Source organism: Pipistrellus kuhlii, unplaced genomic scaffold (assembly GCF_014108245.1).
Source record: "Pipistrellus kuhlii isolate mPipKuh1 unplaced genomic scaffold, mPipKuh1.p scaffold_m20_p_1, whole genome shotgun sequence".
In the NCBI taxonomy this organism is placed as follows: Eukaryota; Metazoa; Chordata; class Mammalia; order Chiroptera; family Vespertilionidae; genus Pipistrellus; species Pipistrellus kuhlii.
Genome location: NW_023425404.1, coordinates 193,143,011 through 193,162,301, shown reverse-complemented (window position 1 = coordinate 193,162,301; position 19,291 = coordinate 193,143,011). Strand labels below are relative to the sequence as shown.

Genomic DNA, 19,291 nt, shown 5'->3' with positions numbered 1-19,291 from the left:
GTAGTTTATAAGATCCTTAGTTATTGATATTATCTTGGGATGCAGATTAATTTGTAATAGTATATCAATCATATGCTCAATTTTATGTAAGAAGATTAAGATAGTATAGTTATGATTACTTTGTGAAAAAAATTGCATAGATTATATTCAATCTTTTTTTCTTCTCTTCTAGGATCGAAGTAGAATGTATGACAGTTTGAATATGCACTCTTTGGAAAATTCGCTTATTGATATAATGAGAGCAGAGCATGATCCTCTTAAGGGTAGGTGACTTTTAAAAATCCTATACATCTACCAATTTGTCTGGTTATCTTACCATTTTTATATGAAAGAAGTTTAGAGCTTGAGCAGCACTAAGTAGCACCTGTGCCACCTATACATTCTGTGATAACTATTAGTAAGAACCTTGTCTTGGTGAAATGTTATACTTTTTTCTTTGAAGCTTATTTCAATTTATGCTGATTTATATAGAGAGAAATGTAAACTCATCTCTCTGGGCTTGGTTTTTCTTAAAATTTTGAGACAAAGCTACCATTTAGAGATACTCGGAAGTCCATCAGAAGATAAAGAATGGATCTAAAAGTGTATAATATAGCCCTGGCCAGAGTGGCTCAGTTCATTGACTGTTCTCCCGTATACCTAAAGGTCACAGTGCGTTCAATTCCTGCTTAGGGCACATGCTCAGGCTGTAGGTTCAGCAGCCAATTGATTTTTCTCTCACATTAATGTGTGTGTGTGTGTGTGTGTGTGTGTGTGTGTGTCTCTTTCCCTCCCTCCCTCTCCACTCCCTCCCTCTTCCTTTAAAATCAATAAAAATATATTTAAATAAAATAAACAAAAGTGTATAGTATAGTCACTTTTCTAGGATTCTATAAATTACAGAAATATATTAAGAGTACTTTCATTCACAATTCGCAGTAATTCCAACCTAGAATTTTCCTAGGTTTACTTGCTTATTTTTCTTCTACTTCATATCATAGGGTTTAGAAAGGGGATATTTATACTTCTCTGAGATATAGAACAGATTTTCAAAAAGTTGGTGCAAATGAGGGAAAATAATCAGACTTATTGTTACCTAACTGTAGCTGAAGAGTTTCATTAACATTCTTGTTTTCATTTGTCTTTAGTAAATTAATTTGGATTTCTTTATAAATATATCTCATTGGTTTTTTATTATTGGTGAAACTAGTAAACTGTGAGATTGAGTGATGAGAAATATTAGTTATCTATTGCTGTGCAATGAAATATCCATCCCAAAACTTAGCAGCTAAAAACAACAATAAGCACTTATTACCTCATGCAGTTTCTGCGACTCAATTCAGGAGCAGCTTAACTGGTTGGTTTGCCTCAGGATCTCTCATTGAATCAAAACCACAAGTTACTTTGCAAGCTTTCTGTGTTTTTCTGTAAAGCCAAGTAAGAATTCCCTTACAAATTTTAATCTTAATACTCTAGACTTCAGTGTTGGCAGCAAGGGGGAAGGGGGGGGGAGGGTGGAAAGGGGGGCATTCAGAGCTGACTTGGCAATATTAGATATCTAAACATTTTTGTTTTGTTTCTGGATTTTGCTTGTAAGGGGGTTTCTGGTTTTTCTACTTTATTAGTAAGGAGCTTGAGAAGCTCAAGGAATCATTAGTGATTGTTGACAACATGTGGCAATGGTAATTCTCTTAAATGAATAAAGACAATTGTACTTTGTTCTGAGTGGGTATTTTCTTTGCTTTAACCAAAATTTAATGTAGTTTTTTTTAAATCTTTGTACAGTATTGAGGATCTTGTTATTTTTCACTGTTATGTTGACAGTTCCAGTAACAATTTGTCTTGGATCCACTGTTTAATAATAGAATCCAGTGGCTGCTTACTATGAAGAATTTCAATTCCCTTGCCTATCTAGAAAGAAAACTCTTGGAAATTAATACAATATAAAGCCAACATTAATTATTACCAAAGGATAATGAAGTTTTTGTTGTTGTTTCCCTGTCTTATTTGAAAAGGCCTTTTGAAGATGTTCAGAGAAAACATTCTCTGCTGCACTATTAATTATCTCAGTCTTTCTTGTGCTCTAGCCTGTGTTATGATAAAAGTGAAGGGAACCTAGAAAGACTGTAAAAGGAAATGGAAACAATGCAAAGCTAAGTTGAATTTAATAAATAAAATAAAATCTCAAATTCAAAATTCTTTTGTTAGAAAAATTATTGCTGACCACGTGAATGGGCAAAACATGCTCACCACTACCATTAGCAATCAAATCTGTTTCTAATTGGAGAATTTTATGTTTCACATTTATTATGAAAGGAAATAAAAATACCAAAAAAAAATTGAGAAACCTTTTGTGCATAGAATAGGGAAGTAAGTCTGGCACTTCTGTAAATTGGCATCATATACCTATTCAAACAATATTAATACCCAAGTGCTGCCACTTGAAATTTTTTCTTGCTTTTCTCACCTGCATAGGTAGACTTGACTAGCTTCTGGTATCATGTTATACTTGAGGCCCAGTGCACAAAATTCGTGCCCAGGTAGGGTCCGTAGGCCTGGCATGCAATCAGGAACAATCTTTCCCAGTTGCTGGCAGCCAGCCTCATACCCCTGTCACTCTGCCGCCAGTTGCCCTCTGTGTGTGGGATAACAGGCATGGCGATGGGGGCCCCGGCTCCACCTGTGTCTGCTGCCACCCACCCCCTGTTCCTTGTTCCCCATTGGGCTATTGGAGCCTGTGGCAGCAGGGAGGGACATAGAGGTTGGCGGGTTGGCTGGCAGGCTGGGGCAGCTCCTGCATTGGGTGTCTGCCCCCTGGTGATCACTGCATGTCATAGCCAACTGGTCATTCTACCTACCGTCTGGTTGGTTTGCATATTATGCTTTTATATATGTACTAGAGGCCCAGTGCATGAAATTCATGCACAGGTGGGGGGAGGTGGTGGGGAGGGCCTCAGCCCAGCCTGCAACCTCTTCAATCCGGGACCTCTTGGGTGATGTCTGACTGCCTCTTGCAATCCAAGACTACTGGCTCCTAACTGCTAAACCTGCCTTCCTGCCTGATCACCCCTAACCCTTCCGCCTGCCTGCCTGATTGCCCCTAACTACTCCCCTGCTGGCCTGATCCCCCCTAACTGCTTCTGCCTTGCCCCGCACCCGGGACCTGCTTCTGGGCTGGCTATAGCCGCATGAGAACGTGGGTGGGCAGCTTTGCCTGGGCTGTAGCCACAGGCACTAGTGCCTGGAACAGAAATGGGAGATGTGGGCAAGCTTTCTCTCTCCATGGCCACAGATGCAGGCACAGCTGCTGGCGCCTAGGATCATGGGGTGGCTTGTCCTTCTCCTGGGCCGCAGCCTGGCTGGTGCCCATTCCTCTCTCACGAGCTCATTTGTGCCTGACTGGTCCTCATTCCTCTTTTGCAAGCTCATTTGGGCCTGACTGGTTCCCATTTCTCTCACCCCAGTGTTGAGTGTCTGAGCCTTATGGCATGAGGGTATGAGGGCGTGATGACCATTTGCATATTAGCTCTTTATTATATAGGGTAGATATCTTCCTCCCCAAACTCTGATCATTTCATGGGTGTTGTTTTATTTGTGGGGTGGGGAGGAGGATTGACTTCAATAAAACCTGCTAAGGCAAGGTTTTGGACTTGATTTATTTTCCCTTTTCCCCCACCCCTGATCTTTAGGGCAGCACTTCACTTCAGCCCATTTCTTGTATCTCATCTGCTCCTTCCTTTTAGAAATTTATGTCTTCTGTTTGACACAGGCAATTCTTTTTTCCAGAAAATAGGATGAATCTTATTTTATCTTTTAAAAGGGTTTTCAAATAATCAGACAGTTACTTCGTCTTCCTTATGGGATCTAATAAAAAAGGAGAAGGGAATTGCTGGTTAAAAAATTTGAATGAATTTCTTGTTTCCCTTTATCCTAATGGTGAAAGTTTCTTGAAAAATATCTTTGTGCTTAAGTGATGAGAGATTATATTAGTTATGTACTGCTACATAACAAATTATCCCTAAATTTCTCAGCTTAAAACAAGAATAAGCATTTAACTCACAATTTTTGTGGGTTAGAATTCAGGAGCTAAGTTTAGCTGGTTGGTTGTGGCTGAGGATCTCATGAGGTAGCAGCAGTCAAGATGCTGGCTGAGGCTGCAGTCATCTGAGGGGTTGCCTGGGCCTGGAGGACCCTTTTCCAGAATTATTCACTCATGGCTGTTGGCAAGAGAGCTAAGTTCATCACCTCGTGGATCTCCGACTGGATGCTGAGTGTTCTCACAGTGTAGTTACTTGATTCCCCCAGAGAGAATGGTAAAGCTCAAAGGGAATGCCCCAGTGTCTTCCATGACCTAGTTTTAGAAGTCTCATACTATCACCCATGATATCCTACTAGTCCTGCTCAACTGGGGAAGGGTCTACCGCTGCTTGAAAGAGGTGAAGACCAGGAAGTAGGGGCCACTGGAGGCCATCATGGATGCTGGCTTCTACACAGGAGGAGGCAGAAACAGGAAAGTTGTATTCAGTTATTTTCTGAAGGAAAAGGCATAAACTACTCAAGGTAAGAGTTAGTGTCGATAGAATAGCAACCAAGCAGATCTTTGGAATCCCAAGAACTTTAGTGGTAGATTACTGGCCTGTCTAAAAACTGACTTACTGTACTGACAGAAGGGCCCCAGCTGCTCAGGGCCTACACGTGAGCCTACAGACTAGGAGTGGCCTGGGTCCTGAGGATGTTTCTGGGACCCAGGCCGCTGGGCACCTGCATATGCAAATTAATCCACCATCTTTGTCATGTTAATTTGCATACTCCTGATTGGCTGGTGGGTGTAGTGGAGGGACTGTCAATTTGCATGTTTCTCTTTTATGAGTGTATATAGTTATTCAGAGTGTCAGGGATCCTATGGATTAAGATTATAAGGTGCTTAGGGATATAATAAGTAGAGAGATGAGATACCTTATTTAGATGTGACGTAAGAAAGCTGAGACCTGAAGCCCTAAGCAGTACAAAAGTGAAAAATACTGAGGGACAGTGCCAGCTAGATGAAGGGACCAGATGAATGGAGGAGTTTGTCACTTGAAGAACTGAAAGCGGACTAGTTCTGGCATAGCTCCTTTAGGGGATCCTGTGTGATGGGTTGTAACGCTGCTCAGCCTGCCCTGCGGAGTGTGTGGTGTGTTGGGCTTCGGATTGTGAACATGGACACACTGCTGTGTGTTTTCCTTAGTGTGAGTGGTACTGGCCAACCTGTTTGTTTATTCCGCAGGGGTTTCTTACCATTAGCATCCCACTTTCTGATAACTGTATTCTTTGCAAACATTTTCCTTTTCAAAGAAATAAATATGGATTATTTTAATGGTCAGAGTAAATCATGCTTTGCCAAGTTCAGTTTTGTGACTTCGCAGTTTTGTTTTACATACCTATATTAAATAATCGGGGATCTTTTACGTATGTGTGGTGTCAATTCATTCTACTTCATACAAAAGAATGAGACAAAGATTATTGTTAAACGCTCTTCTCTCCCTGCTCTCAGCAGTTTGTAAAATGGTCTTACTGTGTAAGCATTTTTACCAAAAATTACTTTCCCCTTGCTAAAAGTATAAGGGCAAACAAAAAAAATTAATTTTAGCTCATAAGGGTTGACTGAACATTATAAGTTGAAATGCATTTTATATAACAGTTCTTGGGATGATCAGTCTCGGCAAGTCACAATGCCATTACCAGTGTTCCTTGAGTAATTAAAAGTAATTCAGGAAAAACAATTTAGAGCTTGATTTTATGCCAACAAATGTTCAGAAGTGGATGCTTTTAAAACTTTTTATTGACTGTGTGTGTTTTTTATATCTAGCTTCATTTTTATTACTTCATTTGCTCACCACCTATTTCCAAGGCTTCTGGAGTAAGAATTTCTGTATAATTTTGACAGAAAACAATCCCTGAGAAAACAAGGAATACTTCTTTTTCTAAGTTGCTAAATTGTTGTGGTAGTACTAAATAGTTTTTCCTCTTTCTTTACACTTTTCTTTTTCCTCTGATTCTCTTCACCTGAACTTAATATTTGAATCACAAAATAACTTGTATGAGTTTATGAAAGTCTCTTTATGTGAACTTACATTTTAGACTTATGAACTTTTGAGCTGGACAGTGGTTCTCAACTTTCAGAGCGTGTTTATCAAAATAACAGTTATAGAGAGCTCCAAAATAATGCCTTTGATATTTTTTCATTTTCATGTATAGAGAGAAGTTTTAGAGTTCTACTAAATTTTGGGATGAATTAGTGACAAGTGCTTAACAAGAAACAATGATTAATTCCAGGAGTAACAGTTACATGAAAAAGACTGTGTTATAGCAGCGATTTTCACATTTTTCCTTCTCATGGCACACATAAACTAATAAAATTATGCACACACCAAGAAATATATTTTTTGCTGATCTGACATAATAGGTATAATTTTGACTCATTCACAGTAGACAGCTATTGTGTTGGCAGTTGTTACTTATTTGTTTGTTTGTTTATTATCTAACACAGTGGTTGACAGACCACAGCTCACAAGCCATATGTGTCTCTTTGGCCCCTTGAGTGTGGCTCGGCATTAGAACCACTTTTTTGAAATAGACTCATCCAGGCTAAAAACCAACTTCTGTAAATGGACCATGAAGTGTGAATCACCCTGTACATGCATGCCCGTACTTGGTATTTTGTGGAAGAGCCAAGGTGCTAAAGAGCCACATGTGGTTTGGGAGCCACGTTTTGCCGACCACTGATCTAAGGGAAGAGAGGCCAGTGCCCCTGACTAAATAGTCAGGTATTTCATGTTTTAAAAATTCTTGCAGCATATCAGTTGAAAATTTCTGTGGTATAGTATAAAACACTAGGAGCTCAGTACACGAAATAGCTCAGTGCTGCCACCCACCCGCAATCCTGCCTTGACACCCAAACCTGTCCAGGCAGAGCTCCAGTGCACCTGGCCCAGCCCCCAAACCCTTTGGCCTTCTCTGGCTGCTTCAAGCCTCGCCCCAGTCCCTCAAGTTGCCTCAGGCTGGTCCCGCCTTCTCTGGGCACCTCCCTGCTTCACTTCTGCCCCATCTCCAGAGCAATGTGGCAGCTTCGCCCCATCTTGGCTCCAGAGGAAAGCGTGGAAGCCCCCAACCTGCTGTGCAGTGCTCCTTCCCTGGCAGGTGGGCACTCAGAGTGAGCGGTGGGTGGTGAAGGACTGGTGAGGGGGCGCCAGGGGCTCTCACCCCTACCCTCCCTGGAACAGGATGGTCCTACCTCCTGCGGGAGCCTCCCCAGTTCCACCCTGATTCCTGAACAATGCCCCAGCTAATATGCTAATGACCTGGTCATACTCATTAAGGTATCCCGACCATTAGCATATTAGCTCTTTATTAGTATAGATATATGGTTCATCTATGAATGTTATTTGCATTGTCACAGTAGCATGCCTCCTAATTTATTTTTTAAATATATTTTATTGATTTTTTACAGAGAGTTAGAAACATAGATGAGAGAGACATTAATCAGCTGCCTCCTGCACACTCCCCACTGAGTATATGCCTGCAACCAACATACATGCCCTTGACCAAAAATGAACCTGGGATCCTTGAGTCTACAGGCCAATGTTCTATCCACTGAGCCAAACTGGTTAGGGCATGCCTCCTAATTTAAAAAAAAAAAATGGTTCTATAATCATTTTGAGAACACAAAGCAGAGAAAGTGTTAGGGGATAGGTAAGTCAAATTAGACAGTTAACTGATAATACTGAAAATGTAGGAAACAGAAAGCATAGGCATATCACTTACAGATAGTGACATGAAGAATCAGTAAAAAAAAAAAAAAATTGCAGGTGGCTACCTCTAATGAAGGATACTCAGAAGTGCAGAATGAGGGAGAAGACTTCTATTGTTTGTTATATAAGCCATATGGCACTATATAAGTTTTTAGCCTATAAACATATAATTTTTAACACATTTTTTAAGTTAAGTAGGTTGGAGGGAAATCAGATTTGAATACTGGGGCATATCTTAATCATAAAAATAGAAAAAGAAAAGATTATAAAAGTATATACCAAAAATATCAAACATGGTTATTTTACTTTGTGGAACTGTAGAATTATAATTTTAAAAACTTTTTTTCTATCCTTTTTTAGATGTCCTTTAATGAATAAATACCACTTTTGTAGTCAGAAAATAAACTTAAAAATAATAAAAGTCCTATATACTCTGGAAGAACAAATCTTCGCTATATTCAGCTACTATCATATAATATAATATCATCTGAAACCTGTCCACTTGTATGGTGGTGGTTCGTTTTGTGTTTTTGAGTATTTTGCTTTTCATTCTGGAAACTATTTCAGGATATTTTCATGCCTGTGGTTCTGAAGTTTTATATAAATGAACTATATGGGTCTTTTAGTGTCTGATTGGAGAGGGGTTGGGGGTAGAAGGCTCTGCCTGCCTGTCTTCCTTCCTTTTATTTCTTTGTTTTATTTCCTCTGATGCATGTTGTGGTCAACTTTTAATTCAACAGTAATTTTCTTCTTAAAAACTTTGGTATTTCTGTGATAATTTATTTCCTTGTATTATATATTACCTCTTTATGTAATTCCTGTTCTTCAACTCTAAACTGCCTGTTCTCATTGTCAGATTTCTGTTTTCTGTTGCTTTATCTTCTGTTGTTTTGCTTTTGGAGTGAATTCCTCATGTCTTATTTTTCAATCCTTCTATAAGTTGTTTTTTGGTTTTTTTTTTCAGTTAAAATTTTTCTCTGACCTTTTAAGATCCTCTTTAAAAATATTCTTAGGACTTTGTCATTCTTCTTCTTTTACCTTATTTCATTGTAACGTCTATCTTTAAACACTGTATGTTGGAAGATTATTTTTCCAGATCCTTGTGTGGTTTATTTTTCTTCTAAGTTCCTCTTTTCTGTTTGTGTTTGTTTGTTTGTTTGTTTGGGGGTTGCTCATGTTGGAGGCTTTCATCAAATATCTTATGATTCTTTGCTATTCACATTTAAAGAAAAGACAAAAGTGATGATTGGAAGTTTGATATACCCAGTTGGGGTTTAGTAGTGAACACTGCTTGTAAGCCAGTCAGATGGAACTCTCACAGTGTCTGTGTCTCAGTCTTTCCTTTTGGTCTGAGAAAGGACCCGGACATGTGGTTTCCATTCCTCCTGGGAGCTGTAGGCTTTTCTTAGAAGAGCCAAGAAGAGGCTATGTGTGCCTCATTCAGGTGAAAACTAACAAGCAGTCTTCAGCCTTCCCACATCTATACTTAGTGATATCCAGAGCCTCATATTTCTGAGTCTTTTCCTAGGTCTCTGCTACAGGAAATGGCTTGTTTCTTGAAAGTCTCCCCTTGCACACACCAGTTTAGGTTTCAGTGTTTTCAGTAAATTCTGGTCTACAAAGACAGTTACCACTCAACCATACATGCTCACAGCTTCCAGATCTTCCACAGGATATATTGTTCATGGGACCAATGACAACATCTGCTTTGGCTTTATCTTGATCAACATCTGTCAAAATGTCACGCAGATAAAAGGGGCTTAGTAAACTGTTGGCTGAATGATTATACATTTTCCAAAATAATTCATATTTTTCAACATTTATTTAGAATTTTAAAAAATCATTAACATGCATGTGAAATGGTTTGTATAACCGTTCCCCTACAGTTAGACATTTAGTTATTTCAAAATTTTAAATAAAATTTATTAAGCTGTTTTTGTACTTATTTTCATAAAATACTTAATACAATTGATTTTAAAACTGTAGGCATATATTGCCAACTAATTTTTGTTTTATGCCAGTTTATACTGCCATTGGCAATTTTGATTGGCCATTGCTTATTAATATGATTTTACCCTTCTACAATGTAATATGATTTTACCAGAGGGGAGGGAGAGGTCTTAGTAAAGGGTAAAGAGGGTCACATATATGGTGACAGAGGAAGATTTATTTTTGTGTGATGGATACACAATGCAATATACAGATGATGGATCATAGAACTGCATACTTAAAATCTGTATAACCAGTGTAACCCTAATACATTTAATTAAGAAAAGGAATTGGCAGAATGGATGGAAGTGTTCTCTAGCACTTTTTTTTTTTTTAATCACTAACGAGGAATCGGTTGGCATCATGAACTGAATTTGGAGATCATTTTTTGGCTACATTAAAGAAAATTGTTATAGAGAAGGGGAAATTTTACCTTGACAAAGAAGAAAGAACAGAACTTGTTTTCCCTCTTCTCCCCATACTTAGATTTATAATGAACTGATAAAAACTTGTTCTGTAATATTTCCATTTCCTTAGAGAATATACTTTCTGTGCCTTACGTAAAAATATCTTCAGGTACTGTGATTTTGATTGAGCTCACGTTTCATATAATGGGATGATATTTCATTCATCCATTAACAAATGTTTGAGAGGCTGTTATGCACGAGGCTCTGTTTTAGATGGTAGAGATGTAGTTGAGGAAAATAAAAATACATAGTCCTTCCCTTATGGATCTTCTGTTTTAATGAAGGATAGAGACAAAAAGAACCAGTGATGTGAAGAAAAGTCATAGTGACAAGGGAGAGAAAAAAAAGTTGCTGTTTTAGATAAAATGGTCTGAGGTGGCATCTCTTAATGACCAGAATTTAGTGAAAGGTGCAAGTTTTGGTCATATCTTTGCATTTTATGTAAAAAGAAGAAGAAATATTCGGACCCTGACATGGGAATGTGACTGGCATGTTTGAGGAATGGCAAAGAGGCTAGTGTGTCTGAATGGTAGAGGGTGAAGAGCCAGATATTTATTCTACAACTTGGGTCGGCAACTATGTAATTGCGGATTTTTTAAAGAAAATCAAAGAATTTTTTCATGGAACTAAATAACTTTATTCTGTAATGTATTGCCCATTTTGATCAATGACCTTTTGCCATCTTTCAGGCAGCATCATAATCCCACGTTCAAAAAACTTCTGGTTTTTATTAGCAAAAAACTGAATCAGGTACGATTTGACATCATCATCATTATTGAAATTTTTACCATTCAAGGAGTTTTGTAAAGATCGACACAAAAAGTAATCAGATGGTGCAAGGTCAGGACTATATGGTGGATGTGGCAAAACATCCCAACCAAGCTCCATTAATTTTTGCCGAGTGACCAAAGATGTGTGTGGCTTTGCATTGTCATGATGGAATACAACACCTTTTCGATTTGTCAATTCGGGCCGCTTTTCTTCAACTGCATTGTTTAATTTCGTTAGTTGTTCAATGTAGACATCAGAATTGATCGTTCGGTTGGGTGGTAAGAGTTCAAAGTAGACAATTCCTTTGTAATCCCACCAAACTGATAACAAAACCTTCTTTTGATGAATATCAGCTTTTGATGTTGTTTGAGTTGGTTCACCTGGCCTGCTCCACGATCTTTTCCGCTTGATATTGTTGTAAACAACCCATTTTTCATCGCCAGTTATCAGTCGTTTTAAAAATGGATCATTTTCATTACGTTTCTTTAGCAAATCGCAGCTGCTAATGCATTGCGTTAACTGTGATTCTTTCAGTTCGTGAGGAACCCATGTATCGAGTTTTTGAACATAGCCAAGTTGTTTTAAGTGATTTTCAATGCATGTATGTGATACATGAAGCTTCTCTGCAATCTCACGTGTTGTACTGTGACAGTCCGAATTGATTTGCTTTGATTAGGGCGTCATCAACTTCAACTGGACGACCAGAGCGTTTTTCATCTTTGAGTGAAAAATCACCAGAATGAAATTTGGCAAACCAATTTTGACACTGCCGTTCTTTTAAGGCTTCGTCACCATAAACAGCACATAACTTTTTATGAGCTTGCGATGCGTTTTTCCCTTTGCGGAAATAAAAAAGCAAAATATGACGAAAATGTTCCTTTTGATTTTCCATTTTTTCAACGAACGCCAAACGAAAACTACAAAACAGATCAAAAAACTTTTTTTACTGATTAACAGCTGAATAGCCAACTATCAAATAACAAAATGTGTTTTACATTTGTACTACGTCTGCAAACCTAAAAATTCAACTGAAGCCATATATGTGTGAAACCCGCAATTACTTAGTTGCCGACCCAACTAAGGAGGGAGGGTTTTGAGCAAGAGAGCAAGATCAGCTCACTTATAAAAAGGATCACATAGACTGTGAAGAGATGAAATGGCTTGAGCTAGGGAAATGGAGCTGGTAAAGAGCAATCAGATTTGGGTCTGTGTTGATAATAGAGCAGGCAGGATTTGGTGATAGATTTGTATACAAATTAGACAAAGTGAGGTAAAATTAACCCAAGGTTTTGGGATGAGCATCCAGATGGAAGATAGTGCTATTGACTGATGTGGGGTGGAGGTAGGAAGGTTGCAGGTAGAGGTATACATGTGGAACTCCTCTGCTTAGAGGTGATGAATGCAGTTTTGGTAATGATATCACCTACGGAAGACATGTAGAAAGAGACCACATGTTCAATATTAAACAGTTGAGAAGAGGAGGATAGGGCAAAGAAGACTTAAAGAGTAGCTGCTGGTAAGAAGAGAACCAAGAAAATATGATATCCAGGAAGAGATATAAGGTGATGCTTCATCAAACATATATATTCCTGTTATTAGATGCTTTCAGCTTGAAGTTTTACAAATAAGAAGAGACTAGAGGCCCAGTGCACGAAATTCATGCACGGGAGCAGGGTGTGTATATGTCCCTCAGCTCAGCCTACACCTTTTCCAATTGGAACCCCTCGAGGGATGTCCGACTGCCCGTTTAGGCCCAATCCCACCAGTGGGGTCAAGCCTAAATGGGCAGTCGGACATCCCTCTTGCAATACAGGACTGCTGGCTTCCAACCACTTGCCTTCCTGATTATCCCTAACCACTCCCCTGCCAGCCTGATTGATTCCTAACTGCTCCCATCTGCCGGCCCAGTTGCCCCCCTAACTGCCCTCCCCTGCCTGCCTGGTCACCCCTACCTGCCTTCTCCTGAAGGCCTTGTCCCGCCCAACTGCCCTCCCCTGCAGGCCTGGTCACCCCCGACTGTCCTCCCCTGCTTGTCCTGTCATCCCTAACTTCTCTCCCCTGCCAGCTTGTTCGCTGCCATTGCCCTCCGGTACAGGCCTGGTTTCCCCCAACTGCCTTCCCCTGCAGGCCTGGTCCCCCACATCTGCCCTCCTTGGCCAGCATGGTCTCCCCTAACTGCCCTTCTCTGTGGCCCAGTTACCCTTGACTTCCCTCCTTTCCCAGCCTGGTCCCTCCCAACTGCCCTTACCTGCTGACCCGATTGTTCACAACTACCCTCCCCTGCCAGCCATCTTGTGGTGGCCATCTTCTGTCCACATGGGTGTGGCCATCTTGTGTGTTGGAGTGATGGTCAATTTGCATATTACCTCTTTGCTATAAAGGATGTTAGGGAAGTGTTTGGCTTCATTTGCATTCTTTTTACTTCACATTTCTACAATTTTAAAAGGTTTAAATCCAAAAAAGTGGTATAAGAAATTTTATTATTTTATCATCACTATTAAAAAAAATTGACTGCAATTGTTTTAGAGAAAGAACTCATTCTCTAAATGGCCTGACTTAAATATATTTTTTAAAATTCTTTGTTAAAATTTTAGTAACTGACAACTTGTCTATATGTGATAACTTATATGCAGACATTTGTCAATTTCTCTGTTTTTGTTGCTCAAATATACATCTAAAAATAGTTAACATGAATTATATATCATGAGTATGTATTATACACATTATTATTAAATAGACTAATAAGATAATTTTAAGATACTGTAGGTCCTATTCACTGACACCTAAAAATAAATACATAGTTTTTCAAAATTACTTATTTTAAATTTCACAATATCAATGTAAAAGAAGTGTCAGGGGGTAATATATTTATTATTTATAGGTTTGTTAAAACTATTATACAATTATACATTATGACATTTTCACAATAATAAGCAATTTGACCAAATTTATTACTATCAATAGAAGACTGTTTTAAGATTAGGTTCTTCTGGAACAACAACAACAACAACAAAACACAAACAAAAACCTCTTAAATGGCTTAAATAAAATAGAAATTTCTCTTACATAAACATAGGACTCTTAGAAGTGTTGTGGTGATTTTCATGGATCTAGGCACCTTCTGTCTGATTCTGTTATCCATAACACCCAGCTTCTGCCTCATAATACATTGTGGCTGTTTTAGTTTAGCCATCTCATCTTTCCAGCAACCAGGAAAAAGTGAAGGAAAGGGAATATCTTCCCTGAAACTATTCATTCCAATTCTGCTTTACATCTCATTGGCCAGATTTTACATACATGGACACATGTAACTTCAAGGATGGCTGAGAAACATAGATTTTTACTCTAGGCATTTTGGGGTCCTGCTATTCACAGGAACAGGTGTTGGTGTACAATTTACTGGTCTGCACCACCGGCTTTTGGATAATAGGGAGAAGCAATGTATTTTTACCTATATTGAAGTATGTTATCTAATATACTATAGACAATTCTGTGACTTCTTTTAATGGCTGAATTTTTCCTATAGCTAAGCATATACACCGTCTTTTGAATTACATCACCACCTAGGAAATCATTCTAAGATAGTGATTAAGAGTGTGAGCCAAGTTGTCAGGGTTGGAGTCCTGCCAGAGCTACCTGACAGGTGTAGCTTGGGCAAGTGATTTCATCTTTTGTGGGACAGTGTCTTCATCTTCAGTGGGAAGATCGTAACACCTAACTCATAGATTGTTGTGAGAGCTAAATCCCTGCTTGTGAAGAACTTAGAAAAGCTTCTGGCACAAGCCCTCAATGTTAGTTATTATCAGTTGGCAAGTTTTTGGTGAAAGTAATTTGAAATGATCCTAGGTAAAATGTAACTTTAAAAGTTAACTTGTAAAGATGTAGTTTTACTGAAGTAAAGAAAAAGTAATTGTATAATTTTAACGTAGTCTAAATTTCTTTCTTTCATTTTGGAGTATTTTATTATGTTGAGAAATTTTCCTGCTTTGAGATCTATGTTTGAGAACATATACACAAGTATCTATGCATTTGTAAATACAATAGATAGCTGTCTTTTGAACTTTGCACATGTGTGCCTTTTAAGTCCAAGAAGTCAAAAACTATTAGCAATGAAAATATCTTATCTGTGTCTTGGGATAAATAAAGTGAACAATGAATCTGTTCAATGGTAATTATGTGGCAGTTGAAAGTTAGTGTTGTTTTTTGTTTTGATTTTTTGGTGGTTGTTTTTTTGTTTTTTGGTGTTTTTTTTTTGTTGTTGTTGTTGTTGTTGTTTTTTTTTAATGGAACAAGGTTAAGGCTTTGTTCAATTTACTTTTTCCAGGGAGTTTTGCTTGAATCCCTGCTCTTGGTTAAATACCTATGTGGGGGATTTTATATAGCATTAGTGGTCTGGTGCACAAAATTCATACATATTAACAGGGAATTTAAATTAGAGGAAATATTTTAATATTGCTATTTGCCTTTTCTCTATAATAGAACTGTCAAAGATGAAAGAAAATTAGTAAAATGTACATGAAAATCTCTCGCGGGACCCAGAGTCAAGTCCCCGCCCACCTGTGTGCGCCTTGAAGTTGTGTGAGACCCAGACCCGGCTGGCCCCACCCCAGTCAAGCCCCACCGGTGCGGGGGGGCATAAGGGGCAGCCTCAGGTCCCCAGTTAAGCCCCACCAGGTGGCTGGTGCAGCCTCAGGTCCCCTGGCCCTGGCGTGAGGGCATGATGACCATTTGCATATTAGCTGTTCATTATATGAGATACTGTGCATAACTCTTTTCACATTTGGCAGATTTTATTGAAATTGTACATTTGTGTCCGTCTTCACTATTACATTATAAGCACATAAGGGAAGACTGTATATTTTGCATATTTGTATTCTCAGCCTCCTACACACTGTCAGTGTGCAAGACTTAATGAACCTGTTATACAGAACAGCAACACAGGTTGCCACTTTCATATTGATATTCATTCTCAAGTCAGAAATAACGTAATTTTTTTGTAGTTTTATATTGTTCTCTAAATTTACTCATCTGCAACAAGATGTTTAAAAATAGGCGTATTTCCAAAATAAGCTATGATACTTCAAGGTAATGTTCCACGCTATTGGAATACTGTTAGGAAAGGTCTGCTGTCTGTACATTCTAAGCTATCACAATAGACATATTTCTATGCTGTTAGAGTGACACCTTTACGATTTGTCTTCTATGGAATATTTTGACAGAATAAAGGACCCAGAAATGTAGAGTGTTTGCAGGGGTAGTGAAGGGTAATGCAGTTTATCTGTACTCCTTGCTGATCACGTCAATTCCCTTCAGATATTTATGGGCACCCTTCTGGTGGCAATACGTTATTTGTTATAATGTCTTTTTTCCTTATTTGTTTGTTTGTTAAATTTTTATTGTTGAATTATGTATGTCCTCTTTTTCCTCCATTGACCCCTTCTAGCCTGCCCACGCCCTCTGCTCCAGGCCTTCACCACCCTATTGTCTGTGTCTATGGGTTAGACATAAATACACACAAGTTCTTTGATCTCTTTCCCCCAACCCACACCCTCCTTTCCTCAGATTCAGCAGTCTGTTCCATGCTTCCATGTCTCTGGATCTATTTTGTTCATCAGTTAATTTTGTTCTTTACATTCCACATATGATGGATCATGTAATGCTTGTCTTTCTCTAACTGGCTTATTTCGCTCAGCATAATGCTCTCCAGGTCCCAGTGATGTTTTTTTTAAAGGGACTGCGCTGAAAGTTGCTAAAAAGCAATCTCACAGACATTTCATTTTTAGCAGATTTCTAAATGGATTTTAATGTATCTCTTACACAGTCTATCAGAGATTTAAGTGTTAGAGAAAAGCCCTATATTTTAATGAACTAAAAACAGTGATTATCCTCACTGTTGGCATTTCACCAAACAAGCTAGATTGTAAAAGTGCTGGATAAACTACAGTATGTTTATGTATACCTTTTTTTTTTTTTTAATATATACTGTTGTCCTTTCTGCATTTAGTAATGCAAAACTCCTAAGTGAAGAATGACTCAAAGGAAATATACTATGCTATTATGCTGCTAAGCCTTACTATTTTCATTTTTTATATTTTTATTTTTATATCATCTTTAAACTTAAAACAAGTTAGATTTCCAATATCTGTAATAATACTTCTAAGACATTTTCATTAAACTTCTTTAAAAACAACTATATAAAATGATATTGAGCCGAAGCCGGTTTGGCTCAGTGGTAGAGCATCGGTCTGCGGACTGAAAGGTCTCAGGTTCGATTCCGGTCAAGGGCATGTACATTGGTTGCGGGCACATCCCCGGTAGGGGGTGTGCAAGAGACAGCTGGTCGATGTTTCTCTCCCATCGATGTTTCTAGCTCTCTCTCTCTCTCTCTCCCTTCCTCTCTGTAAAAAATCAATAAAATATATATTTAAAAAATAAATAAATAAAATGATATTGAATTAAATGGCAAGTTATCATGACTTTTTACTGTTAATTATTTTAATAATCAGATTTTTTATTTAAAAATATAAATTATATTTTTTCAAATTTTATTTTTAGAAAAATAAAATTACATTGTAATATTAAGAAATTATCACATATTCTATTAAGTTTGAAAGACTAGAATGTCTACATTGTTTTTGCATTTCAAAATAAATAGATTTCGTTCTATAAGGATTTTTTTCCAAATCTCATTGTGCTTTATGATCTAGGAAGTAGGTTAACTGTTTTTGTTTTCAACTTTCAAGGATCATTTTAGTTAATGTACTTTGAGTTAAACATTACCTTTTTAATCCTTAAGAAATATACTGTGTTCAATAATTTTCCTCTTATGCCCCTTTCTTTTTTTTAATTTGCAAATACCTCAATAATGTTCATACTTTCCTGTCTTTTTAAAGGTCGATTGAGCTATCCGCATCCAGGAACTGACAATCTGTTGATGTTAAATGGTAAGTTGTATGAAATCATTTTATTTTATTTTTCCAGTTGATAAATAAAGATGGTTGAATGCCTTTCTCTAAACCTATTCTATTCTATATGTTAGTCACATTATAGGTATAAAAATAAAGCTACAACACTTTGTGTTCAGAAAGCAGAATTGGGTGTTTCAGTCTATTCTGGCTGGTAAAGCCACCATTGAAGTATACTTATGATACTATGACTTAATTCAGTGACCACAGTCTTTGGAGACAGTCCGGAGTGTGAATATTGGCTTTCCAGGCAATGGGAGTAACCTTAATGAAGTAACTTCTGTGACCATGGGAATAAAATTATTAGGAGAATTAAATGAGGTGATGTTTGCAAATATATAGAATTTGTTATTGCTATAGCATTCTGTTAATGTTCAACTAAAAACTATTCTGGTGATTTTATAAAGATGGTGGTTATACTATATTTATTCTAAATATTAATAGAACTTTTACAATGTGAAATTCACCAAAGTTAGAAAAAGAATAAACTTTCATTGAACTTTGCTTTCTGTTAGACAAACATTGTATTCAGAGAGTTATAGTACTTAACACATTCATGACTGTGGGAGTTAGCATGAAAGATTAAAATATCCTTCAGAAAGGTATTTTTAAATCAGAAGGTGGGTGATGAGCAGGAAATAGGAAGAAGTAATAATAGAGATAGTATTTACTTTAAAAATACATAATTATATCATTAGAATGGCTTTCAACTAAACCTTAGTTGAAAAAAGATGGCTATGAAGTTGGAGGACAGATGCTGAAAAAAGGCCACTGTAAGGCTAGACCATGTGCACCAATGTTAAGTGAAGACTATTCTAGAAGCAGAAAGGCGGAAATAAAGTCCAGGCTACCTGGGAGATTGTCAAGGTGGAGTGGATTTTGTAATGAAAGAGTAACTGAAGCGTTTGATACGGTGATTGGTTCATTGTGTTTGACCATGATGTATTGAGTTGCCCTCCACACGTCAGCCTAGTCTGAGCACTGAGTTATCTATCAGTGAAGGTGTAAGCACAGTTAGAGGTAGAACTGTCAAGGTCCTATCTCTGGGGCCAGACTGTGCGCTCTACGCTGAAGCCACATCCACCCTAGACCTCAAAACAGTCCACTAGGCCAAGTTTATGAATCCAGTGAATCATGAATCGCAGTGTTACATAGACTTTGACCTTCTGGTACTAGAAATTACATTCCAGGACTTCATTCAACTGTTTTTCTACCACAGAATTAAAAAACAACATTATTTGAGTAGCTTGTCACTAACCTTTAAATCTATAACTATTCACTGTTTCCCAAAGTGTGGTACGTGAGCCCCCAGGGTACGGGAAGAGTTTGG

General features: G+C 37.9%; 1 protein-coding gene across 1 annotated transcript in view; it reads left to right on the top strand.

The window, feature by feature from the left end:
• The window catches only part of CPEB2 (cytoplasmic polyadenylation element binding protein 2), a 59,507-nt gene that overhangs the window by 12,201 nt on the left and 28,015 nt on the right, over positions 1-19,291 (top strand). The window contains 2 exon segments of the mRNA XM_036420283.2: positions 173-263; positions 17,890-17,940. Coding sequence (XP_036276176.2) covers positions 173-263; positions 17,890-17,940 — 142 coding nt within the window.